This window comes from Anguilla rostrata, chromosome 12, assembly GCF_018555375.3.
Source record: "Anguilla rostrata isolate EN2019 chromosome 12, ASM1855537v3, whole genome shotgun sequence".
NCBI classification, from domain to species: domain Eukaryota; kingdom Metazoa; phylum Chordata; class Actinopteri; order Anguilliformes; family Anguillidae; genus Anguilla; species Anguilla rostrata.
Window position 1 is genome coordinate 25,615,787 of NC_057944.1, and position 26,173 is coordinate 25,641,959.

At 45.8% G+C, this 26,173-nt stretch overlaps 1 protein-coding gene across 3 annotated transcripts; it reads left to right on the plus strand.

Moving 5' to 3' along the window:
• Positions 1–1,304: 1,304 nt before the first annotated feature.
• capn12 (calpain 12) lies at positions 1,305–25,070 on the plus strand. 3 transcript variants are annotated; one of them, XM_064302341.1, is made up of 22 exons: positions 1,305–1,587; positions 3,003–3,223; positions 4,450–4,519; positions 5,535–5,653; positions 10,727–10,860; positions 11,328–11,499; positions 11,613–11,696; positions 12,597–12,682; positions 14,140–14,217; positions 15,591–15,760; positions 16,091–16,380; positions 16,917–16,928; positions 17,525–17,733; positions 18,111–18,147; positions 18,669–18,743; positions 19,116–19,161; positions 20,151–20,212; positions 20,453–20,521; positions 20,725–20,803; positions 22,633–22,749; positions 23,851–23,903; positions 24,580–25,070. In XM_064302341.1, the coding sequence occupies exons 2-22, from the start codon at positions 3,026–3,028 to the stop codon at positions 24,604–24,606; spliced, it is 2,187 nt and encodes a 728-aa protein (XP_064158411.1). In that variant the 5' UTR covers positions 1,305–1,587; positions 3,003–3,025; the 3' UTR covers positions 24,607–25,070. The 3 variants fall into 3 exon arrangements, with proteins under 3 accessions (XP_064158411.1, XP_064158412.1, XP_064158413.1); XM_064302342.1 differs by lacking the exon at positions 16,917–16,928 and having other exon boundaries at positions 16,091–16,373; positions 17,506–17,733; XM_064302343.1 differs by lacking the exon at positions 16,917–16,928 and having other exon boundaries at positions 1,306–1,587.
• The last annotated feature ends 1,103 nt before the right edge of the window (positions 25,071–26,173 follow it).

The window sequence follows — 26,173 nt, forward strand, 5'->3', positions numbered from 1 at the left end:
TCACCTGAAAGGTGACAGCTGGGCCCATGAGTGAGAACCAGGAGGGAAGTCACAGCACCCCTGCTGGTCACCCCGGGACACTGCAGCAAACTGAACTCCTGCAAATGGCAGAAAAATTTGCAAATTCTTCCTCCATTCTTTTCAAATCTATAATGTTATTGTGCATCATCACGCACCCTGTTGCAGTAGTAACAAGTGAAGGTTGGATGCAACAAGAGCAACGCATGGTGTACATTCATGGTAGACAGGTCTTGCAGATCTTGTTCATAGAATTCACAGGAGCACCATTACACAGGGACCCATTATGTCAGGTTCTGTCTATGGCAGGAAACATTGAAAACCCCCAAGAAATGTACATGAAGGGGTAACAGACAGGCATCACTTCCCCAGTGTCCTTTATGTAACTGTTTGCTATATTTGCTATGTGTTACTGTATTAACCCTTTAAAGTGTAAGATCACAAATATGTGATAAGAATGTTCTTGACTGAACATTCTAATGCTGATGTAACAATCACTGTTGGTAACTGAAAACAACTGAGTTCTTTTGAATTGTGAAGGGACATTTGAAAAACTTACACTATAAATGGTTAATAATATTTGCATAAAAGAACATTGTTTACCTTGAAATCAGTCGCCTGTCACACTGAATCGCTCTTGGACCCGCCCCTCCCCCCATGAGGTCCCTGATGCTGACTCCACCTGACTGTTTCACACCTGGCGACCTCTAGCACCTGGTGACCTCCCACGCTGAACCCACATAGTGGTTCAGCTGACCCACTGTCCATCATAGGTCAGGGGAAGCACCTGGCTACACAGGGACTCGGAAAACCAGCCTGTCAAGCAGGCCCCTGGGACTGCATGGACACCTACAACCTGCCCAGAGGGTTAAACCGCTCCATGGGGGAAGGGAAGTGATCATGCTCACATCAACTGCTGCCAAGAACACCCAAAGTATTTCTGTTGAGGCTGGTGCATGGAACAGGGCTATCCTTAAATGGTGCTATTGACCCGATTATCTGCACAATAAATGAAACAAAAACGTAAAAATGACAACCAACTTGGTTCAATTACCATTTCATAACAGCCTTAGGGATGCGGGTATGAGTGCATTTTGCGAAAGCGTGCATTTTCAAAAGATAAAGTATTCCTTTATTTTTGGCTATTTTTGTTTATTTTCTTAGGTTGTTTTGCATTTGTATGCTCAGGAATTTAATGTCTTCTTGAGCGGTGAATTAAGTCTGGAGATGAATCAGATGGGAAGAGAAAATGGAGGGAGCAAGGGTCAGGTTCTCTCTGTCATGTTCTTTCTCTCCTGTGCACCTCTTTGACCTCTGAACCCATTGTGGGCGCGTGAGATTTCTGAGAACGGCCTCGTGCTCTGCCAGGTCCGTGTACTTCCCTCTGGGAACCCGGTCTCGCTAATTGAACGCTGATGAACGAGTTCATCTTTCCCAGGGGTCGTGGGATCAGAAGGACCAAAGAAGACATGGGGGTGTCGGAATGATCAGGGCGGGTCAACAACCTTTTTTACCAGCCCGCAATTCCGAATGCAATCGAGCACACAAAGACCCCATGGAGAGAATACGGTATAGATCTAGAGTTTACCGTCAAAATCAGTGTCATTATTCCCGAGTGTTTATTTTATTTTCGCTTGCTTACTTATTTCTAAAAAAAACACTAAGTTCAAGGTTAAAAGTTACTTAATTGTTTATGCCATAGAATCCATCGTTTGGGAAAGCATCGGGGCTATTAATTTCAACAATTTTGCTGGCACTGCCGGTCAGTTTTTAGTTAGCCTAACAAATGAACTATTTAACATGAAACATCCTTTCGTCAACACAGAATGTTCGATTTGTTGTAAATCAGTGTCCACTTAGCGTTCACGTCCCATGTCACAGAACACCCGACAGACATTTCTAAGAATTCTCTGAACATCCAAAAGAAATCCTCTATTATTTACAAAAACTTAATTTAGGCCTAACCTAATTAACTCTAAAGTTTACTTTTATTTAACATTTTCGTTTTAATTAATTAAAATACCGCTTTATCGATTGCTGTGTAGGCTATTCGTGTCTCCCGTTTTTTCCTAAAGTGAATAAAATGCAAGTTGAATTTGTCGTTATAATTGGGTCACAACGACGCTGCGCAGTTTCAGTACACTTGTCGAGCAGTTGCTTCCAGTTCCTAGTAATAAAATTCATTTAGACTGAACGGTTCTGGCATGGAGATGTATTGGCATCTAGTGGTGAAATATTGGTATTGCATCCAAAATATTCTCTGATAGAAAATGTCCCTCTTATACTCCCAAAACATTTTTTGTCCCGGTTTAGACTTGAGGATGTGAAAACATTAATTACTGTAGTTTAAGATTCGTGCAAGGACTGGATCAATTTACGACGTCTTATCTGAACCAAAAATAATTATGTAATTTACAATTGGAAAAAACATAAATTCTTTAAGTCACATATTCACTCATATCATGTTCTTGGAGAAAATGTGTAGCCTATGTTTTTGTGTTGGTTTCCTGTCCTGTCGTTGGCTAGGTGCTCTGTTTGGGATTCTGTCTCTCCGTCGAGTTAATTTCTTCAGCTTAGACGATTGCCTTAAATAATAAATATACAGCATGTAACCTTTTCACTAATTCTTGAGCAATCCATTTTAAAAGTTAAAACTTACTTCTGTTTTGCCTTATCTTCGAGTAGTCTTGCCTAATGCCAATAAACAGTGAATAGGCATAGCTGATCAAAGACGTTGCTTGGCAGGCAGTTATTACCCTGACTGCTTAAAACTTCGTACCCCGAGGCTTTGCATACTTCTGCGGCTGGCCAGTGCTAGGAGGCGCCCCGATAACTGTTCCTGGGGGGTGTGTCAGCTGTACTTAAATACCGGGCTAGTCCGTTGCGCTCAGCACCGGACTGAGACCGTGGTAGATGAACAAGCGAATTTTCTGTGATCAGTTCTAGCCACATCTCTCTGATTACTTCTCTTTCTTTCGCGAAAGACCCGGCACTGATAACAGCCACAATGGACTGTGATCGGTCTGTACCCGGCTCTGTCGACAACCCCTTGAAGTTCCGGAACCAGGACTACGAATCTCTTCGCAGAGGTTGTTTGGAGTCGAAGTCACTCTTCTCCGACCCGGAGTTCTTGGCGGACAATAGTAGTATCGGTATGCCAGCTGACCCGGACCCAAGCAAAGCCGTGAAGTGGCTGCGGCCCAAGGTATGGTTTGTAGATTTCCTGGTGGTCACATCTCCGTCTTAAATTATTAAATGTTGCACCATGCAAAGCTATTTTAATATTTATATAGTAGGGTAATTGTTGATAGAAATTATAAAAATAGGATTTGGATATTCATGATTTTACTTCATTTGTACTAGGTGGATTATTGATTCTATTTGTATAAAATGTAATAACACTGTTATTTAAACAAAGCTGCTGTGCGTTTACCTGGTGATACTTTATGGGTAGCAAGGGAATCGTGCAGTGATTGGAATGTTCAGTAGAAGGATTTTTTAAATCTCTCCTTGATTTGGGTAATGATTATGATATGCAGAAGTAAAATTATTTTTCAAATGAATATATTAACTAATGGTCTATGTTAACGGAACCGTTATCAGCGTAGCAGTTCATTGGTTCGGTTCCTCCCTTCACAGGTGTTCAGTAACAGCAGGGCTATCTGTGCGTGTAAAGAAACGCACGGAGAAGTAATGTTCAGACAAAATCTAGCAGACCAAGCAACAGAAACTAAACAAAACTACTATTTGATAATACAAGGCTGATCGTCTTGCACACTTTTACTTGAACGAATGAATCAAAATCCTTTAACCTGTTAAAGGATAAAACCACAGTGCCACGCCCAGGTCTGGACCCCAGAAGCCTGTCTATATGTTCGTTCTACCCCCCTACCCTACAGCATTGGTTTTGCTGCTGTTGCAGAAAGGAGAAGGAGTGCTTTAGCTGCTGACAAAAGAATAATTAATTTATGACAATGTTGCTAACCATTAAGAACTACCCATATTATTAATTTAGTAAAACAACTTTTAAGTTTTATGGACCTTCATTTTGTAATATTTCACAGAATTTTGCTGATATCAAATGCTTAATGCAAAGGGCAGTGACTAAAAATTGCATCCATTTTCATGCCTAGCACCAAGTTTATTTTGGTTTAATGTTTTGTCACTGTATTGTCATTTTTAAAGGTGTGTGTACTCTTGTGTTTTTTTTTGTTCTCTGGATTCAATGGGACCAACCACAGGAGTTTAAACCTCAGGCTTACAGCTCCAAACCGCATAACTGCATGAGAACAGGAACAGCTGCCCCTGATCTCTGTGTTTAAACTCCTGCAGAGCTGTTTTTCCTGAATAGAAAGGAAATATAAATAAATAAATAGGGAAAGAGTGACATTTGCGCTCTCTCTTGTCCTCGCCTCTCGGTTTTGTCTGCAGGAGATCAGTCGCAGCGCCGTGTTCATCGAGGGCACCACGGGCACCACCGACATCTGCCAGGGCCAGCTGGGTGAGCCTGCCACCTCTTAGCCCTCTACCCTGCGGTAGAGGCATTGTGGGATAGCATGCGGTACCCTGAGAGGGCAAACTGGGTCGTCCAGGGAGAGGTGTACAGAAAGGCATCCTGCTGGCCTCACTCCAGCCCTCCCCACTGTGACAATTGCCAATCATCCCATTCCTGCCTCTGATCAGTGCATGTTACGGATTACATCTGCTGACTCCATGGCAACTCATAGCTGTTTATGCGATGCTGGTGGTTGTTTGGTGATGCAATGCAAGTTAAGTGCATTTTTTGATTCCACAACAGTGGGATTTGAACCTACAGCCACCTGGTTGCAATCGCTAAATCAGTATGACACACTGATGCCTGCAGCGCGCATCGTCCCCAGTACCCCGCCACACGCCTTGCGTGGGGATAGGACAGGATGTTTCAGAGCCCCTGGCGCTCAGCGCATGCCAGCATCGCTGCTACCGGCCTGTTTGAGGGGTTCCCTGCAGGCGGAACCAGTGCGCTGTTCAGTCTGCTTTAGTTTAAGGTCGTTAGTTTAAAGGTCTAGTGTCGCATGTTTTTGTTTATGATGATGTGTGTGCGTGCGTGTGTGTCTGTGCTGTTGTGTCTAGCCAACATGTGGATATTATTAGAACACAGTGGGGAAACGGCGACAGAGAGAAATAACGCAATGCGCATTGGTGGGGGTGGGGGGGGGGGTTTGAGAGGGCAGCTGGTGGTCTTTCAGTCAGGAGACACACACACACACACACACACACACACACACACACAATCATGTCACAAAAATGCCAGAGGACTTAAGATGGTCATTTAGACCCGTGGAGCAGATGTTTACTCTGTGTGGAATGCGTGTGTTTGAGTGTGTGTCTGTTGCACAACACAAAGTCCCGCAGGCTGAGCATTCTCTGTGCTTGCAGTGATTACCACTGTCTCTTAGACTTGAGCAGTGTATTTTCAGTGAAGGTCAGCTGCATTACGACCCAATGTGATCACTTACCTTCTCTTCCCCCAACAGGAGACTGCTGGCTCCTGGCTGCGCTGTCCTGCCTTACCTTGCACCCCACTCTGTTCGCCAAGGTGGTACCAACCGATCAGAGCCTGAGTGAACCCTATGCTGGAATCTACCACTTCAGGGTAAAATGGGAGGGGGGGTTTAACTGATTTATCTTTTGACATATGTAATCTTCTGGTAATATGATTGCACTGTACTATCTTGCATTCACACCATATTTTTATTTCTGTACATTACTCAGATATGCAGTGCTTATTAAAACACTGACTTTGGGAACTACTGACTCAAAGCACCTCACAAAATTCAGGTTTCAGTTTGTCCGTAAGGGAGCGGAAGAGTCAGCAGTGTGGGGGGAGGGCAGAGGGACAGGGGGGGCGATGTGAAGAGGGGAGTGTGCAGAGAAGACTTCGGCACAGAAGAGGAGGAGGACAGAGGAGAGAAAGATGAGAGAGCGGGGCGGATGAGACAGCAGATTTACGGCCGGGCCCACACCCCCCTGGCAGCTGCATAATTACCCCCCGGGATTTACGGCTCCCGTCACCGCTAATGAGCGGGACTCTTCGTTAGCTCCCCGACCCCTGACCCCGGCTACCAGCTGGCACCCATTCCTGCCCCTCCCACAGCAGTCTGAAGCGCATCACTTCCTGTTGTTCAGTGAGGAAGATGCTGGGCCCTTCCCTCCGCACTCCTCTCTCAGATGGTTTAACTGGTCGTATCAAGGGCACAGTACATTCTTTTACATTTTTCTAGCATATACCTGCACACTTCTTTTATTAAATATGTTATTTATCGGATGTGCTGAATTTGTTGGATATGCTGAATTTTCTGAATAGTTGACTTGGCTGAATATGTCAAACAGCTAGAATAGATTAATTAAAATTTTTATATTTATTTAGTATCAAATATGTTGATTAGTCTGAATATTTTCATCAGGATAGTTGGCTATACTAGCAGTTTGGCTGCGTCTAGCAAGTCTGCACAGTCACTGGCCCTAATCATGTCAGTTATCTTTTACTGTAGCACTAGTACATGTTTGATCCTATATGATAGCATGTCTGTACCTCTTTTTGTAAATTGATGTAGATAAGAACATCTGCTAAAATGACTGTTATGCAATGCAGAATGTTTGGATTCTCTATTTTATCTTTTTAAAAAATATCTTTTTTAAGCACTTATTTTACAAGCTATTTTTACTTTTCCCTCCAAATTTGGAATTCCCAGTCGTACTTGTAGGTCTGTCACATTGCTACAGTGCCCCCTGTCAGTATGAGTGTGCAAGTCGTGTTCTGCTAGTCACCTGGCTGAGCCACACACTCTTCACCAGACGACTGCTCGTCACACACAGTCAGTGCCGGGAGACTGCGGGTAGCCGGCCGAACGGAGGAGTCGCTCTTAAGCGAAGGCCCCTCCTACTTTCCCATCTGTCTTTATGCATTTATTTGTTGGGGAGAAAGGAGTGTGAGCACTGAAACGATGCTAAAGCAGCACCCCATGCGCATATGTTTGTCCCTGGAGCTAATTCCCAGCCACCAGTCCCCAGGAGACACTTTGGGTCTCCATATCGGTTCCCCAGGCACAGTCATCACTGGTACGTACGGCCAGGATCAGATTATGGGCCAGGGGGCGTATCACTGAACAAAACCCTAGTGCTTTAGCTGGACACTGTCACAGATTATATAGGTCCACACACAGATGCTCATGAGTGTAGTCACTGATAGAATGGTATACAGTACAGTACTGTACCATTACATGAGTGCCGACACGACTGAAATATTGTATTCTTGGCACCTGCAATAAAGTGTTGAAACAGAACAAGCAATTATAGTGTAAGTCCAGGTATTTCCCGGAGGTGTCGGTATGACGGATCCTAATAATAATCTGTTTGTGTAAAGGGGAATTTATTACCAGGAATGTGAGTAGAATCCCCTTGGGAAAACTTCAGTACCCATCAGGCAGCTACAGAGCGGGGGGTGAGGCTGCTGCTTTGAGTTATGAGTCGGAGGTGTTCCGCAGCTGAGGGGCTTGCTCGCTCGGGCACTGTTGAAGGCATGCGTGCCGTGACTTTATGCGACGGTAGGCCGCGTTCTGAGGACTCTGCCGAGGGTTAGGAGAGTCTGGGCACGTCTCCTGTCGCCCCGGGGTACGAACACACCCACTGGCCCTTTGCCGGGCAGGTGCAGGCCTGTTTCTGCTGGCTGCCATTGTGGGTGCTGCTGACTTCCTTTGGCCTTCCTGTACTCACTGTGCCTACGGGGTCCGGAGTCAAGAGGCACAGTGATGTACCCACAAAGACACACACTCACACTCGCACACACACACAGACACACAAACACACACACACATGCACACACACATACAGACATGCGCACATACACACACACACATGCACATGCACACACACACCAATGGTAACCAATTAATTTGTGCCATTATATACAGTCTAAATCACATTCATCAGGCAAATGAGACCTGATGGTCATGTACATTACATTACATTATAGGTATTTAGCTGACGCTCTTATCCAGAGCGACTTACAACAGAGTAACCAAACTCAGGATCAAGTCCGCTTAAGTCCATTGAACAACATGTAGATAAAAAGCCTTTACTATGATGCATACAATAAGGAGAAACAAGATAGTCTGAACAAAAATTTTTTTTTTTTTTTTTTATAGTTATGGGAGGGGGTTTAGGGAAGAGGAGAGAGGTACACAGAGAAGAGGTGCGTCTTGAGTTTTCGTTTGAAGGTGCTCAGACACTCTGCTGTTCTGACCTCCACTGGAAGATCGTTCCACCATCGTGGGGCCAGAACTGCAAAGAGTCGAGACCTTGTTGCTGCTCGTGTAGGGGGAGGAATCAGCCGCCCTGTAGTAGCCGATCGGAGCGATCTGGCCGGCTTGTAGGGTCTGATCATCTTCTGCAGATAACCAGGAGCTGACCCCTTGACTGCTTGGAAAGCAAGCACCAGTGTCTTAAACCGGATGCGAGCTTGCACTGGTAGCCAGTGGAGGGAGATGAGGAGGGAGTGACGTGGGAGTCACGAGGGAGGTTGTAAACCAGACGTGCTGCTGCATTCTGGATGAGCTGAAGGGGTCTGGTGGCTGATGCTGGGAGGCCAGCCAGGAGGGAGTTGCAGTAGTCCAGACGTGACAGTATCATGGCCTGGACCAGGAGCTGTGTGGAATAATTGGTGAGGAGTGGTCTTATTCTGCGGATATTGTACAGGATGAACCTGCACGACCGGGTGGTTGCCGCGATATTCTCAGAGAGTGACAGCCTGTTGTCGAGCACAACTCCAAGATTTCGGGCACTCTGTGAAGGGTGTAGGGGAGTGTCTCCTAAAGAAATGGGGAGATGAGGAGTGGGAGAGGTAAGAGAAGGAATATGGAGAAGTTCCGTTTTGTTTGTGTTGAGCTTGAGCTGGTGTTTGGTCATCCAGCTCTGGATGTCACTCAGGCAGGCGGATATGCGATCGGAGACCTGAGTGTCTGTGGGAGAGAAAGAGTAGAAAAGTTGAATATCATCTGCATAGAGATGATATGACATGCCATGGGCGGCAATAACAGGGCCAAGGGACCTAGTATACAGAGAAAAGAGGAGGGGACCAAGGACAGAGCCCTGAGGGACCCCAGTTGTGAGGGGACGAGGAGCTGATACTGCACCGGCCCAGGCAACCTGGAAGGAGCGGCCGGAGAGATAGGACGCAATCCAGTTGAGGGCTGGTCCGCAAATTCCCAATTTTGTCAGGGAAGACAGAAGTGTAGGATGGTCAACGGTGTCGAAGGCAGCTGAGAGGTCAAGAAGAATTAGGACAGATGAACGGGATGCTGCGTGTGCTGCGTGGAGAGACTCAGTGACGGAGAGCAGGGCAGTCTCCGTCGAGTGACCGGGTCTGAAACCAGACTGCTGAGGGTCTTGGAGGTTATGTTTAGAAAGAAAAGAGGAAAGTTGGTTAGACGCAGTACAGAGTGGTGTTCAAAACTGGACAGAGAGAGGTGAGAGTGGAGAACAGAGAAATTCCAGGAGCGGGAGAGAAGTAAACCTGTGCCACCACCACGGCCTGATGGCCGGGGTGTGTGGGAGAATGAGAATGAGGAGGATAGCGCGGTTGGGGTAGAAGAGTTGTCAGGGCTGATCCAGGTCTCTGTGAGGGCCAGGAACTGGAGAGACAGGTGGGAAGCGTAGGCGGAGATGAAGTCGGCTTTTCGGGTTGCCGACTGGCAGTTCCAGAGTCCCCCAGCGAGGGTGGCATTCTGGCTGGTAGCTGGTTGCAGGTCGCGGAGGTTCGATGGGTTTCTCTGTCGTGGGGGCCCGCGACGCTGGAAGCGGGTTCGGAAGGGGAGAGAGCATACTGGGATGGGGAGGGAGCGCATAAAATGTGACAGAGCGACGCTATGCGTCGCTCTAAAAGCCCTATTATTGTGCAAATGCACCTGAAACTAATGACACCATTAAAACAATAAATCAATAGAATTCCTAAAATTCCTAACCGACGCACGTGACCTCAATTACAAGCAATTCTATATATTCTAAAATATTCGACAACCGCGTAAAACCCTACTGCACGCAATACAAGTAAAAAACTTAAAATCTACTTCTCACGCAACGGAACCGGTAGCAGACGCGAAGCACACGAGTTGGTTACACTTCTGGTGTCTAACCAGAGAACCACAGTTAAAATACCCACGTCGCTCTAAAAGCCCTATTATTGTGCAAATGCACCTGAAACTAATGACACCATTAAAACAATAAATCAATAGAATTCCTAAAATTCCTAACCGACGCACGTGACCTCAATTACAAGCAATTCTATATATTCTAAAATATTCGACAACCGCGTAAAACCCTACTGCACGCAATACAAGTAAAAAACTTAAAATCTACTTCTCACGCAACGGAACCGGTAGCAGACGCGAAGCACACGAGTTGGTTACACTTCTGTAGATGGGCTGCTTGCAGACTCTTCCATACTGGACTGTGTTGAATGGCTCATTCTCTCAAACATACAGCAAAGTGCAAATTTGGAAACATGGTCACTGTGCACAGTGGGAAAATCACTTCATATCTGCAATTAAGCTACTGTGAGATGGATAAAATCGCTCTACACGGATATTGTGGTAGCAGAAAAAGCTCACACAAACAGGAAGCTGCTGGTTATCTAAACCGCAGTCTCTCTCTCTCTCTCTCTCTTGCTCAGTTCTGGCAGTATGGTGAGTGGATCGAGGTGGTGGTGGACGACAGGCTGCCCGTGCGGAGCGGCCGGCTGCTCTTCAGCTACTCTCGAACCCAGAATGAGTTCTGGAGCGCCCTGGTGGAGAAAGCCTATGCTAAGTCAGTCCCAGGGAGTCTATGCATGTGCGTGTTTGTGTGTGTGTGTGTGTGTGTGCACGCGTGCGTCTGCATGTGTGTGTTTGTGTGTGTGTGCATGTGCATGTATGTGAGCATGTGTTTTTTTGCATGTGTGTGCGTGTGTGTGTGTGTGTATGTCCATGTGTTTGTGCATGTGTGTGCGTGCATGTGTATGTGCCTATGTGTTTGTGTGTGTTTTTTTGTTGTTAAAAGTTCAGTTGAAAAGGCAGGGAGTGTCAAACGCATTGAAGGGATTTTGTGTCTGATCTCCCCCTCAGGGCTTATGGAAGAGCTATAATCCCTGAGTTCTCCTGGCCTGACTGTGCAGGAATCAGATATACCATCTTAATGACTGTAATGGGTGATTTTGCTTGTCTGTATGACTTCTATCTGAGTGTTCACACATGCTTATTAAGCAAATCTGCTTGTGCCCCCCACCTTCCCCCCAGGCTGATTGGGTCCTACTCCAGTCTGAAGGGGGGAAATATTTCGGAGGGGATGGAGGACTTCATGGGGGGCATTGCCAACTCCCTGCCTGTCTCATCCCGCACCCCCAGGGTACTCTGGAGAGCTATCTCTGCTGCCCTGTCCCGGGGCACTCTGATCAGCTGCTTCATACAGGTACCTGTACATACACACACACACACAAACACACACACACAGATCTGGACAAACACACACACACACAGATCTGCATACACACACACACACCAGTCTCTCTGTTCCATATACAGGCTCCAAGCTGGCGGGAGATTGGGAAGGTGAATTCGCAGGGGCTGGTGATGGGCCATGCTTATGCCATCACTAACTCAAACAAGGTAAGGGCTGTCACTCTGACTGTGTACTGAACTGACACACTGGCTGTGTACTGAACTGACACACTGGCTGTGTACTGGGCTGACACTCTGACTGTACTGAACTGACACACTGGCTGTGTACTGGGCTGACACACTGGCTGTGTACTGGGCTGACACACTGGCTGTGTACTGGGCTGACACACTGGCTGTGTACTGGGCTGACACACTGGCTGTGTACTGGGCTGACACACTGGCTGTGTACTGGGCTGACACACTGGCTGTGTATTGGACTGACACACTGGCTGTGTACTGAACTGACACTCTGACTGTGTACTGGGCTGACACACTGGCTGTGTACTGAACTGACACACTGGCTGTGTACTGAACTGACACTCTGACTGTGTACTGAACTGACACTCTGACTGTGTACTGAACTGACACACTGGCTGTGTACTGGGCTGACACACTGGCTGTGTACTGGGCTGACACACTGGCTGTGTACTGAACTGACACACTGGCTGTGTACTGAACTGACACACTGGCTGTGTACTGGGCTGACACACTGGCTGTGTATTGGAATGACACATTGGCTGATTATTGGACTGACACACTGTATTACATGGGAATTGCAAAGAGAGAGAAATGGCTGGGTATGAAGGACAAAATATTCCTATTTTGAGTTATGAATGTGCATCATGAGTAATGATTCTATGTGTTTCCAGTTGTGGGTCTGCATACATGTGTGTATGTATATATATTTTTTAATGCGGGTGGTCTGTGTATGTGTGTCCATGCATGTGTGTGCATACACATATGTACACCTGCACACACATACATGCACATGTGCGTGTATGCATGCAAATGCTTGTGTGCGCATGTGTGTGTGTTGTGTGTGTGTTGTGTGGGGGTGTGTATGTTTAGGTGCAGCAGGAGTCGGGGGAGGTGTCGCTGATCAGACTGAGGAACCCCTGGGGATTTGTGGAGTACTGTGGGCCCTGGAGTGACAAGTGAGGCGGGTTGTGTGGAGTGGGCTGTGTGGAACGTGTCTGAAGCTACACGAATCCTCCATGACTCCTCTTTGAGACATCACTCGTCAATTCAGGGCGAGTCGTTCGATACTAGAATTGCTTGATGTCAAGGATGATATGTCACCTGTAATCTGTTTTCTGCCGTAATATTATATATATTTACAGATATTGCTCAAACAACCATGTTAAAAAAAATATGAATTTCAAATAGTTCAAGTCTAATTAAAGTAATCCCTTGTAAAATAACAAGTAACTTTCTTTTTTGAATCAGTGCTGGCTCCAAATAAGTGTGAGCAAACCACTATTTTATTTAATTTTTGCATTTGGAAGTTAACTTGACATCGATACCCGTTTGTGAAAAAAGACAAATGCAAATTACTGCAGGAGCGAAGATGACACTTGGCCCTTGCTGAAAAAAATATATTATGAAGGCTGATCTGACATACTTTTGCACTAGTGGAGTGCTCTCCTGAATTATTTGAGCATGGCTGCGCAGTTACTTGATTTGCCAATACTTCAGTTAATCAGCTGTTAATATGCCACATACAGTGTTCACAGCTGTTGCACAATTAGCAGTACTAACTGCTCTCAGAATATTTTCTTAGTGGATCTATCCCTCTGTGTTTGTGGACTTGTGAGGACTGTAAGTCGCTGTGTGTTTGTGGACCTGTGAGGACTGTAAGTCACTGTGTGTTTGTGGACTTGTGAGGACTGTAAGTCGCTGTGTGTTTGTGGACTTGTGAGGACTGTAAGTCGCTGTGTGTTTGTGGACTTGTGAGGACTGTAAGTCACTGTGTGTTTGTGGACTTGAGGACTGTACGTCACTGTGTGTTTGTGGACTTGTGAGGACTGTAAGTCGCTGTGTGTTTGTGGACTTGTGAGGACTGTAAGTCGCTGTGTGTTTGTGGACCTGTGAGGACTGTAAGTCGCTGTGTGTTTGTGGACTTGTGAGGACTGTAAGTCACTGTGTGTTTGTGGACTTGTGAGGACTGTAAGTCGCTGTGTGTTTGTGGACTTGTGAGGACTGTAAGTCACTGTGTGTTTGTGGACTTGTGAGGACTGTAAGTCGCTGTGTGTTTGTGGACTTGTGAGGACTGTAAGTCGCTGTGTGTTTGTGGACTTGTGAGGACTGTAAGTCGCTGTGTGTTTGTGGACTTGTGAGGACTGTAAGTCACTGTGTGTTGGGGGACTTGTGAGGACTGTAAGTCGCTGTGGTTTGTGGACTGTGAGGCACCTGTAAGTCGCTGTGTGTTTGTGGACGTTGTGAGGACTGTAAGTCGCTGTTGTTTGTGGTACTTTGAGACTTGTAAAGTCGCTGTGTGTTTGTGGACTTGTGAGGACTGTAAGTCGCTGTGTGTTTGTGGACTTGTGAGGACTGTAAGTCGCTGTGTGTTTGTGGACTTGTGAGGACTGTAAGTCGCTGTGTGTTTGTGCAGGTGTAAGGACTGGGAGAAAGTGGACAGTGCTGAAAAGAAAAGGATTGAGCTGATTGAGGCTGAAGATGGAGAATTCTGGTGGGTTATGCGCAAGAATAGACACACAAACACACAGGCACGCACACACATGCACACACAGGCACATACACACACACACAAACACACAGGCACGCACACACATGCACACACAGGCACATACACACACACAAACACACCCACACCATTTTCAGTTTGTTAAAAGTTCAATTGAACAGGCAGGGAGTATCAAATGCAATGGCATACTGTACATCATACTTCATGAAGTACAATAGTTACATAAAAATATAATACATTTTAAAACAGAACATCAAAGCGAAGAGTAAACTACCCAGTGATGATAACAACAATAGAACAAAATAATACAAAAATATGTAGACATACTGTACGCACACACGCATAACTGTGCAAAATTGCATGCACATATAGACATTATTTTGTATGCAAAGGGTGATAATGCTTTCATAATAAATGTTCAGAATATTTACTTCAATGAAAGAGGAAATGTACCTCTACTTGCTTATACTGACCACATCCTCTTTTTTAAAAAGCCAGGTTTCTTGTGTCGGGCTTTCCCAATGGCTAAATTGTGGGCACTAAGCCTGTGCTTGGTTGGGAACAGTCTCCTCTTTCTGTCACTAACAATAGTGATGTATACTTTACTAAGGTGCAGTTTCTGTTTAAGCCACCATAATAGTTATTTAGCTTATGCTGGGATTGAGGTTCATTTCTCCACTGATCCAGGCAGTGCATTTTGATTTGTTATTTGGCTGACTGTAATTGGCAGTTATTTAGCCATACTGACTTGAAGCTGTTTTTATGGATTACTATAGTGAATGTCAGGACCATCTGAGTGAGCAAACGTTTTAAGCTCACAAATTTACAGGTCATACTGTCCCATATCTGTTGGTTTCCCTCTCAGACATTTGGTATCTTACACTTTTTATCAGATAATTACCGGAATGTTTAGAATGCCAGCAATTTTAATGCTTTCAGTACTTGACAAATGCTGATGCTCCAATCATGCTGTTCATATGCTGTAGTTAATGGCTTATTTGTGATAAATAAGACATTAAATTGTGTTACTTTATAGACACTTATTGTAGAGTGTTACTGTGAAAACTGTATGGTGTGATTTGCTAGGGTACAGACAAATATACATTCCTGATATCATGTGATTTTGTGAAAGGTTCTTTACTAATTTTCTTTTTTTACTGCCAGCACTGTTCCAGCAGAGACAGATTCAGCAGTTTGCCTGTGTTGGTGACAGCAGTATCTGGTTATCTGTGTTGATCACCAACTTGACTTAATGTTGTTTAGCGGCCAGAAAAGAGCTGCAAGGTGTTACTCATTGTTATAAATATTGAATAATGCTGAGCTGAAACTACAGCCCTGTCTCACGCTGTACTTGGTAGGATAAATGTGGAGGACTTCAGCACTCTGTTTGACACGGTGGAGCTGTGTAGCGTGAATCCAGACTGTCTTGTGGAAGGTCAAGATGTACCGTCTTCTGCCTGGACCATCAGCTCGCACCATGGCTCCTGGGTCCCAGGGTGCTCCGCTGGAGGGAGCCGCAGATACCGCCGTGAGCGTGTGCTCTCTCACTCACCGCCTTTCAGTCACTCCCATTACTCACTCACTCACTCTCTCACTCACTGCCTTTCAGTCACTCCCATTACTCACTAACTCACTCACTCCTATCATTACTCACTCACTCACTCACTGCTTCCATTTCACACTCACTCTCTTTCACATTTGCACTCACACAATACACATGGACACAGACACAAAGACACACAAACACGCTTACTCACATGCTCACACACCCACCCGCACACATACACACTCAAGCATACGCACACACACACACACACACACACACACAGTTAAGGTCCTCTACTGCTGTCTCTCTCAGGCTCATTCTGGAAGAACCCACAGTTCCGCCTCATCCTCTCTGAGAGGGATGAGGATGTAGACGATGACGACGACGATGACGAGGACGAGATCGGTGATGATGACGGCGTAGAGGAGGAGGAGGGGGCTGGGGCGGGGGCGGGGGCGGGGGCGAAGGCCCCCGGGAAGCAGGTGAATCTGAAGCAGGAGCAGAGGAGGACGCAGTGCACCGTGCTGGTGGAGGTCCTGCAGAAACACCGGAGAAAGAGGGACAGGGTCCACTTCCTCTACATCGGCTTCCACATCTACCGGGTGAGAGAGTGCGGGAGCTCATGTATACTGTGTGTCTGTATCGCACAGGAAATATCATGGATCAGAATTCCATTCACTTTGCGTAAAACATGGCCCCATCTTGCCCGTTGATGTGGCAAAAGGAAACCCCTGTCCTACTGCAGATTGACAGGAGTACGTTCAGACTGAACATCCCTGACTTGGATGGCCTGACTTCAGGCATGGCCTGACTTCAGGCCTGGCCTGGCTGCAGAGAAAGAGGAAAAGAGAACTAGAGAGTGAAATTTCAAGGCAGACCTTCCCCTTCCTTCAGTCCATAGTCTTGTGTGCACTTTAGATGTTTAGAGAACTTCCTGACAATTTGCTTCACAGTTGCAAATATAAAGGCATTCAGGGATTTGTGGTCGAAAAGCAAGATAATAAGTTCACAAGCAGCTTGTACATGAGTTTGTTCAGTGTGAGAGCAGTTTCACATAGATGCTGAGATTAGTGCAGATGTGATGATGGCACTGCTGCTGTGAATGTGTTTCTTAGTCACTCTCGTGTTCTTTTTTCAGGTTCCTCCTGAGGTGAGAACCCATTCTACTCTCACATTCATACCCTTACCATTTCCTGTCAGTGTCATAGAAATCTGAACTTCTGAGCTTCGGCAGAAAAAAAAGTATTTACATTTTTTGACCTAATACAAGTGCCTTGGATGACAAAACATGTTGCAATGAAAATATTTTCAGTGCGGAGAGTGCGGTTTAGATAACTGGTAGCTTCCTGTTTTAGTGATTTTTTTTTTGTCACCACGATATCTTCTGTATAATGATTTTATCCATCTCACAGTAGCTTAAGTACAGAAATCAAGAAGCGATTTCCCCAGTGTACAATGACCATGTTTCCAAATGTGCACTCTGGTGTACGTTTGTTTACACTTTTTTATTTTTATCAGCAGTTACAGTTCCTGAGTCCATTGTCCTCATTCAAAAGAGCCCAGAAAAGCACACACAGACAGATACATGCACACGTATACACACACGCTTGCACGCATGCGCACTCACACACACACTCTCTCACGCACAGACACATGCACACATATACACACATGTGCACTCACACACAAACTCTCTCACGCACGCACACACACCCCATGTTGAGAACGTCTCTCCTGCACATGCAGCTCCAGGATAACCCCGCCCCCCTGGGTCAGAGCTTCTTCTCCACCAATCGGCCGGTGGCGCGCTCAGGGAAGTACCAGGCCGTGCGCGGGGTCCGCAGGAAGGTTCACCTGGACCCCGGGCACTACGTCATCGTGGCGTCCAGCTTCCGACCCAATCAGCAGGGAGACTTCTACCTGCGCATATTTACCAAGACCGGGAACCACCTGGGGTAGGCGGGAGTGAGAAAGGGAGGGATGGATAGAGAGACATTTTAAATCATCTCTATTCAACCGTCTTTAAAAATAGCACAGAGCACAGCTGAGGGGAGAGAGATGGGGGAGTTGTTTTGATGAATATAAATGGATAATTGCATCATTATAAATTATTTATTTAATTCGTTTTATAACTATACATATGTATTCATATTTAAGTTGATTACTGTATACTTAAAAATATCTACAAAAGTATTTCCTGGCAATAAAGCAACTTGAATGTGAGTGAGTGAGAGAGAGAGTGTGAAAGAGAGACGGTTGGATAGAGAATGATTAGGTTGGGATGAAGCAGGTATAAGGAGGGTGTGAGCATTTGTGCCCTTCTTTCTTTCAGGGGTCAGGAGTTTACCTGCTCCTCAAACCTGCTGATGGTGAGTGGACCAATCACAGCTCAGCATGCAAAGAGCTCCCTGCTAGAATACTGACTCATTTGTGCTAGCTGGACTTAAATTGAGAACACACAATAATCGGTAAGAACTTTCTACAAAAAGAGTGTACAAAACATTTATTACCCCTATGGTGCCCCTGTGGAGGAAATGGTGTTTGCTACAGCACTAACCTTAGTCCTGCCACCTGTATCTCTACTGTGAAATGGACATGGCTTTATTAACGCACTGTGGGTGTGTGTGTGTGCATGTTTGTGTGCGTATGTACAACTATATGTGTGTGTGCTTGTGTTTGTGTGTGCGTGTTTGTGTGCATGCATGTGTGTGTGTTTGTGTGTGTGTGTGTGTTTGTGTGCATGCATGTGTGTGTGTTTGTGTGTGTGTGTGTTTGTGTGCATGCATGTGTGTGTGTTTGTGTGTGTGTTTGTGTGCATGCATGTGTGTGTGTTTGTTTGTGTTTGTGTGCATGCATGTGTGTGTGTTTGTGTGTGTGTGTGTTGTTGTAGGCAGTGGAGTCAAAGCCGGTCATGCAAAAGGATCGCAGCAAATTACAGAAGCTGTTTGACCAAGAGGCTGGAGCGGTAGGGAGACTGTAAATGAATTTCACTAACACACTCATGCACACGCACACATGCACACACGCGCACACACGCAACACATATACAATACATATATATAGCTGGATATTTACAGGAACAGTTCCGGTTAAGTGTCTTTCATAAGGCTGCAATGCCAGTATTCTACTTGGGGATCAAACCTGCAACCTCTGAGAGACCCTGGGTAGACACTGGACCCAGTTCATTATCATGTCCTAATGATATCCTCTCACTAACATTGGCACATGTACATGCATACTAGCTTTGTATTAAATAACCATTGCTTGCGTTGTATTGCTGGTACTGTGTTTCTCAGTAAATAATGTGTAGATTTGGTGTTGCTCTCTTGCATTGCAGGACAACAGACTTGATGCAGTGGAGTTTATGAAGCTGGTGAACTCAGGTGAGCAACAAAGAGAGACTGAAAATCAAATGCGGCACAAAGCAGAAGCAACCGTTCATTACTGCTCTTTCTGTGGTCAGTCTGGCATGAAGGTGTATCCTGCATAATTGTTCTGTGACATTCTGGGAATTCTGGGTTCAGTACCAGTATTAGCCACAAGATGGAAGCAAAGTGCTCTTTTGTCTCTCTGGAATGAAATGTTGAAAATGCTAGAGCTCAGTTACAGTGCAAAAGTTCAGACATACATCACTTTGATCCAGTGCCCAAAGCATTTCTGGGGCCTGTGTCTGAACTGGAAATATTAACTTTATGCCAGTTTTTTTTCTGGTGGGTTCTCAAATATAAGTGAATACAGACACATCCACTTAAAGCAGTAATGTGTAAGGATTTCCATCCACAGCATGTAACATTATAGTCAAATAGGAAAATAAAACAGTTGAATAATATCTAAATCTACTTTGTTTAAAATTACACTTTTCTCTGTCTTACTGAAGTACCCCCGTCCTCCTGACACCTTGCAAGTCTTACTGGTTTATTGGTATTACGGTTCTGGCCCTAATAGCAATTTTCATGCTGTTTCTCAGATGGTCCAGCATGCTCTCTGTGTCCTCACAAAATGTTGGTCTTTCCAGGGCTTGCTGTAGAACTGCCCACCAACAGCTGACAGGAATGTGTGTATTTACCTGAAATGTCCATTCATGTTACTTATGTGGTCAAAACTCAAACAATATGAAGCATCATGTGATTGTGTCGCACATCTTGAAATGCCCAATAATCTTTCATATTACTCTTGTAATAATCTAATCAGCTTTAAAATTTAAAATAGTATTTTTCCTGGTACATCTGATGAACACCTGTGCCCCTCTCCCCTTTTTTCTTTCAAATTCAAAATGCTTTATTAGCACAACAAGAGATTTATTATATTGCCATGGCACAGAAAATAACTTTTTTTTTTCTTTCTCCCTCTTTTTTTCTCCCTTCTTCCTCAGTCTTTGATAAGGATTACCAGCTGCCCCTGGACACCTGCAGACAGCTCATCCTGACAGAAGATGTACCCTTTCAAAAACAGCCTTATTTTCAGGGTTTCCTTTCTGTCCTGTCGATTATCACCCTCCCTCTCTCTCCCTCTCCTCCCCTTTCTACCCCCTCTCTCTCTCCCTCCCTCTCTCCTCCCCCTTCTACCCCCTTTCTCTCTCGCTCCCTCCCTCTCTCCTCCCCCTTCTACCCCCTCTCTCTGTCCCTCCCTCTCTCCTTCTCTCTCTGTTAGCTCTTCCCTGACCCCAGCTATCAGACCGCAGGCAGGAGCAGACTGACGCTGCTGCAGACTGAGAAGCTGGTGTCCATGCTGCGCAGTCTGCAGGTAGAGCTGCGCATCCAGGAGCCTGGGGGTTGGGGAGGGGGGTTTTGGGGTGGGGGCGATGCTGTATGTCACAGTTTAGCTAGAGCACCTGCCTGTATCTTTTTAAGGGCTAAACAGAACCCCACAGCAGCAGAACTTGCCCTCTCTCTGCCCCGCACCAGAATGAAATGAATACTCTCAAACTCTGTCTCTTCATCCATCAGTCCATCTTCCTCCAGTTTGATGAAGATTCATCTGGGACTATGAGCCCCTTTGAGCTCAGTCTGGCCCTAGAAGCTGCTGGTATGTACACACGTACACACACACTCACATGCACGCATGCACACTCACTCACTCACATGCACATACACTCTCATGCACACACACACACACACACACTCACACACATGCACCCACGCACATTCACATACACACACACCCACATGCACGTACACGCACACACACACTCACACAAATACACAAAAATACACACATACACATTCACTCACATATGGACACATGCACACACACACGCACACAAATACACACTCAGACAGGCACACAAATGCATATGCACACACAGACACACAGACATACACATGCTCACAAACATGCACTCGTGCAGGCACACATAAATACACACACACAGAGACAGGTACTTGTGCACTGCACATATGTGATACAAAGTTAGAGCGATAAGTAATGTACTCAACACTATTACAGACAGACTAATAAACTGAATCACTTTAAATGTAGCAGTCTTAATGATAAAGACTTAATGAGCCTAGAGCAAAAGCTGAGCCCTGCAGCTTAGACATAATTAGCTCAAGCCCGGGCACTGTCATTAGCTGCCAATGACCAGGCATTCACTTGCCAAGAGTTTCTCACGTCAACCTCACACAAGCCCCCTAGCGGCTCACCCAGAAACTACAGGTTGCCAGTTGAAATCAGAAAGGTGTTCAACTCTGCTCCTATTAGGCTACGTTTACACCACCTGGTAAAAGTGACACAGTTCCGATTTTTTTCCTCATATGTGGCGCAGATCGGATGTACTATGTACTATGAACATGTAAACAGGAAAAAGCACATGGAATCGCATATTTTCTGATCCGTTTTGGGCCACATGCATATGTGGATATAAATCCGATAGGAATCGGAAATCTGCCAATGCGACTGTCATCTAAATGCGCAGATTGGAATTTCCTGGTCATTCCGATTCATACTTCATTCGAAATGTGATATTCTCATACTTTTATCACATTTGAATGACACATAACGTATATCACATCATAATCACAACCACTCTTGCTGGTAATGGTGAATGTTAAAAGAAGTTAAACGGAGGACGAAGAATCAGTCCAGCGGCGAAAACCAAGGTTGCGGCCTTTCAGTGTGGCGAAGAGTCGGTATAGGCCAACATACAAGGGATGTTCCTAGCAAACATAAGATGCTTCCAAAAAGCAACAGCTTGAATAATTATTTCTCTCATTTCGTGTCCATTGTAGATGGCGATATGGCCATGGCGGCGAGGTTGTTTACTTCCATATTGGTGACCGAACCCTTGTGTGTGCATGCGGGATGTATAAACCGTGCAAGCACAGGTATAGGATATGGGTCACTTTAAAAAAGCAGATGTAAACAGGTGGTTTAAAAAAATCGGAACTGGGCATCAAGATCTGCGGTGTAAACGTAGCCTTAGTGGCTCCCCTATAGTGCAGCGTGTCCTTGTCCTAGCAAAAATGTCACCTGGCTCGCAGGTTGAGCACGTGAGAGTACTTCATGCTGCAGTGCAGAGCTACAATCAATGATACAGGAAAAGAGAACACTAGAATATCAACAGAATTTGAGAAAAGGGGGTGAAAAGAAAATAATACAAAATAAAACATCCTTCCTCTCCTTCTATAAGATCCAGATCTATGTGTCTATGATCTATGTTGCAAGGCTATTATTAAAATAAAATATTTTCACTGAAGAGTATTTTTCAGCGTAGGAGTGTCAATCTCACCTGTCAGTCTCACAGTGACCACCATTTTTCTTTCTCCCTTTCCCATTCTCTCTCCCCTTTTCCTTCCATACCTCTCAATTTTTCTTCCCCCCTCCCCCTCTCCCTTCCGACTGGTCCCCCCTCTCAGGGCTGAAGTGCGATGGTGAGGTCATGCAGGTGCTGTGGGAGAGAGCTGGCGCGGGCGAGCTCCACCTGCCCTTCCATCGCTTCGTCGCTTGCGTGGCCAGACTGCGCGTGCTTTTCGGTGAGCTCGTGCCGCGACCTCACCCCCCCCACACGCGTCCCGTCCCGTCCCTTGGTCGTGAGGTCTGTGGACTCTGCAGATTTCTGCGTTCCCCAGCAGGACGCTGTGCTCTATACCGACAGCGTGAGCCCTTTCCAAATCAGGCCTGAGCAGGAAACGCAGGGCTGAGCACCCCACCGTCAGCTTCACAGATTGTACAGAGTGTCCTCGTATCCCGCGTTTAACATCGTCCTTCAGTCAGCCATGACATTGTACTGTATTACATGTATCCAGGGACATACAATGCGGTTGTGTTTTTGTGGTTGTGTGAGGTAAAGTGCTGTAGTGTGTTGCCGTGTTGTGTGAGGTAAAGTGTTGTAGTGTGTTGTCGTGTTGTGGTTGGTAAAGCGTTTTAGTGTGTTGTCGTGTTGTGTGAGGTAAAGTGTTTTAGTGTGTTGTCATGTTGTGTAAGGTAAAGTGCTCTAGTGTGTTATCATGTTGTGTGAGGTAAAGTTTTGTAGTGTGTTATCGTGTTGTGGGTGGTAAAGTGTTTTAGTGTGTTGCAGTGTATGATGTTAAGTGCTGTAGTGTGTTGTCGTTTGTGTGAGGTAAAGTGTTTTAGTGTGTTGTCGTGTTGTGTGAGGTAAAGTGCTATAGTGTGTTGTCGTGTTGTGTAAGGTAAAGTGCTGTAGTGTGTTGTCGTGTTGTGTGAGGTAAAGTGCTGTAGTGTGTTGTCGTGTTGTGTGAGGTAAAGTGCTGTAGTGTGTTGTCGTGTTGTGGTTGGTAAAGTGTTTTAGTGTGTTGTCGTGTTGTGTGAGGTAAAGTGCTGTAGTGTGTTGTGGTTGTGTGAGGTAAAGTGTTGTAGTGTGTTGTAGTGTTGTGTGAGGTAAAGTGCTGTAGTGTGTTGCAGTGTTGTGTGAGGTAAAGTGCTGTAGTGTGTTGTGGTTGTGTGAGGTAAAGTGTTGTAGTGTGTTGTGGTTGTGTGAGGTAAAGTGCTGTAGTGTGTTGCGGTGTTGTGTGAGGTAAAGTGCTGTAGTGTGTTATGGTTGTGTGAGGTAAAGTGCTATAGCTGGTTGCGATGATTAAAGACTGAAAGGTGGTAATGTTCTCTCTCTCTTCCAGCTCTGTATGAGTCAGAGAGCAGCACTGAGGTGAAGGAACGTGGCATCCACGCAGTGAGTCCTCTCCCCCTCCCGCTCTCACTCCCCTCCACCACTCCCCCTCTCCTTTCCTTTGTTCTCCCTCCCTTTTTCCTCTCTTTTGTACACTCATATGACGGGGGTCTTGGCCCATGGTTTTAAATTAAAAGTGTTTCCCTTCCGGACTTCCGGTCTCTTTTTTTCTAAATATGATCAATTGAGGCGGTGGTGACTGTTTCAGAAACTAAAGAAAACCGAGCACTCAAGTGTTCCGTCTTGTGACTCTTTTCACATTTTATTTTTTATGAATCCGCAGTGTATGTAAAAAAAAAAGATTCACAGGACTGAATTCAATCAATATTTTTTTATTTAAAATTTATTTGAATAGGGACTGATACATAAACATAGAGTATTTAACAAATAGTCTGATGTCATGTATCATAGCATTTATAGCACAAGCTAATTTTTAATGCTTGTTCTTAGATTGGCTTCTGTTTCAAATGTATAGACACACATAAAATATGAAATATACGACATCATCTACGCAAAACATTTAGCTCAGGTGCATTTAAGAGCTGCCTGAGACTGCAGACCACGCCACACATTCTCCAGCGTGTTGAGACTGTCGCGGCAGTCGTATCGCCTGTCTGTCTGTCCGCTTGTCCCCATGGCTGCTTGTCTGGCTGACTGTCTGACTGTCCATCCATTGCAGTGGCTGCTCAAGTTTTTGGTGGTGTGAGTTCAGAGTGGAACGGTCAGCGCGGTCACGCTCTCCGAGTCGCGGAACAGCTCTCAGCCTTCAACCACCTACGGTCACCATCAGTACCACAGCTGCTGACCACGGTCAACCTCAGCACAGTCTGCCTGGTCACTACCGCGAGGCCTGGTATACTCCCACTGCTACATCCTATTAAAGCAAATAACCAGCTGTGATGAACATCAGGACTGCAGCTTTTCTGTGAGATATAATTAAATAGCGCCTTCTGTCACTGCTGGTTATTCAGCTGTCATGTGAGTCGATGCTTCCAATTAATAAGTACTACCCGTGCATGAACTGAGTGACGTAATATAGCGTAATATGTCAATGTTTATTCATCTCGTTCTGTGTGCTTTGATCGTATGTCACACATTGAGCTTTTGGATTTCCAGAGTTACGTGACAAAGTGCATGAATGTTAAATACCAATAAACCGTTATGTCACCATTTGCTTCAGTCATACATGCTGCTCGAAAGGAACTAGTTCAAATTATTATTTGCATTCAAAAATATATGTATACATGTAGAGATTTATATTTACACATGCATACACGCACGCGTGCACACACACATACGCGCACAGACGCACACACACACACACACACACACATGCGCGAGCACACACACAGCGAGCCGAGTGTGCCCTATGAGGGTGTGAGAGTGACAGAGGATATTAAAAGCTGTGCCTCTCCAGCGCCGCACGCACCGTCTCTATTCTTATCGCGCTGACGCCACGCACAGCGTCAGCACGCCGCCACCCCCTCCTCCGTTACGCTCTCTCCCTCCGTCCCGCACGGCCCGCCTCCCTCCCTCGCACCGTCTCAGTCTCGCAGCGGCTCTCTTCCTCCCTCCGCTCCTTTCTGTTATGGGCACACGCTTAAGCACTCTCTCTCTCACACACACACACACACACACACACACACACGCACACACACACACACACACGTACGCTCGCGTACACGCGCTCTCGTTCGAGTCCCGGAGCTCCTATTTATAGACCTTCTTCCTCAAATAACTTCCTCCCCGTCGTCAGGTGGCAACGCGCAGGTTGCCCGCAGCAACAGCCAGCCACTTCAGGACAGAAGCAGAGGGGGAGAGAGCGAGAGAGAGAGAGAGAGGGAGAGAGAGAGTGATGCTCTCTCCGTCTCTCTCTCTCTCTCTCTCCATCAGATTCAGTCTCCAGGTCATAGCAGGTTGTGTCTGCCCAAATCATTTAAAATGAAGAGTACTGTGCACACAGGGAGCTTATGCCCAAGTACCATATCCCAGCATGCACCTCACCTGTCCCTCACAGAAAGGACTGGTGCCCAGGCACGGTCTGGACTTGCTGACACAGAACATTTCCTTCAACCTGACTGTGCAGTACCGCCACTTTGCATTCAAACCACGGAACATTTTGTGAACCCCTTCCCCCCCCACATCATATTTCCCTAATCCCCTCCAAAATGGCACCCTTTCTCTCCTGGCGGCTCTGCCTCTCTCCTCTCTTATTCTTTCTCTTTACCTCCCAGCAGCCCATTATAACAGGGGTATGGCCGAAACACTGCCCT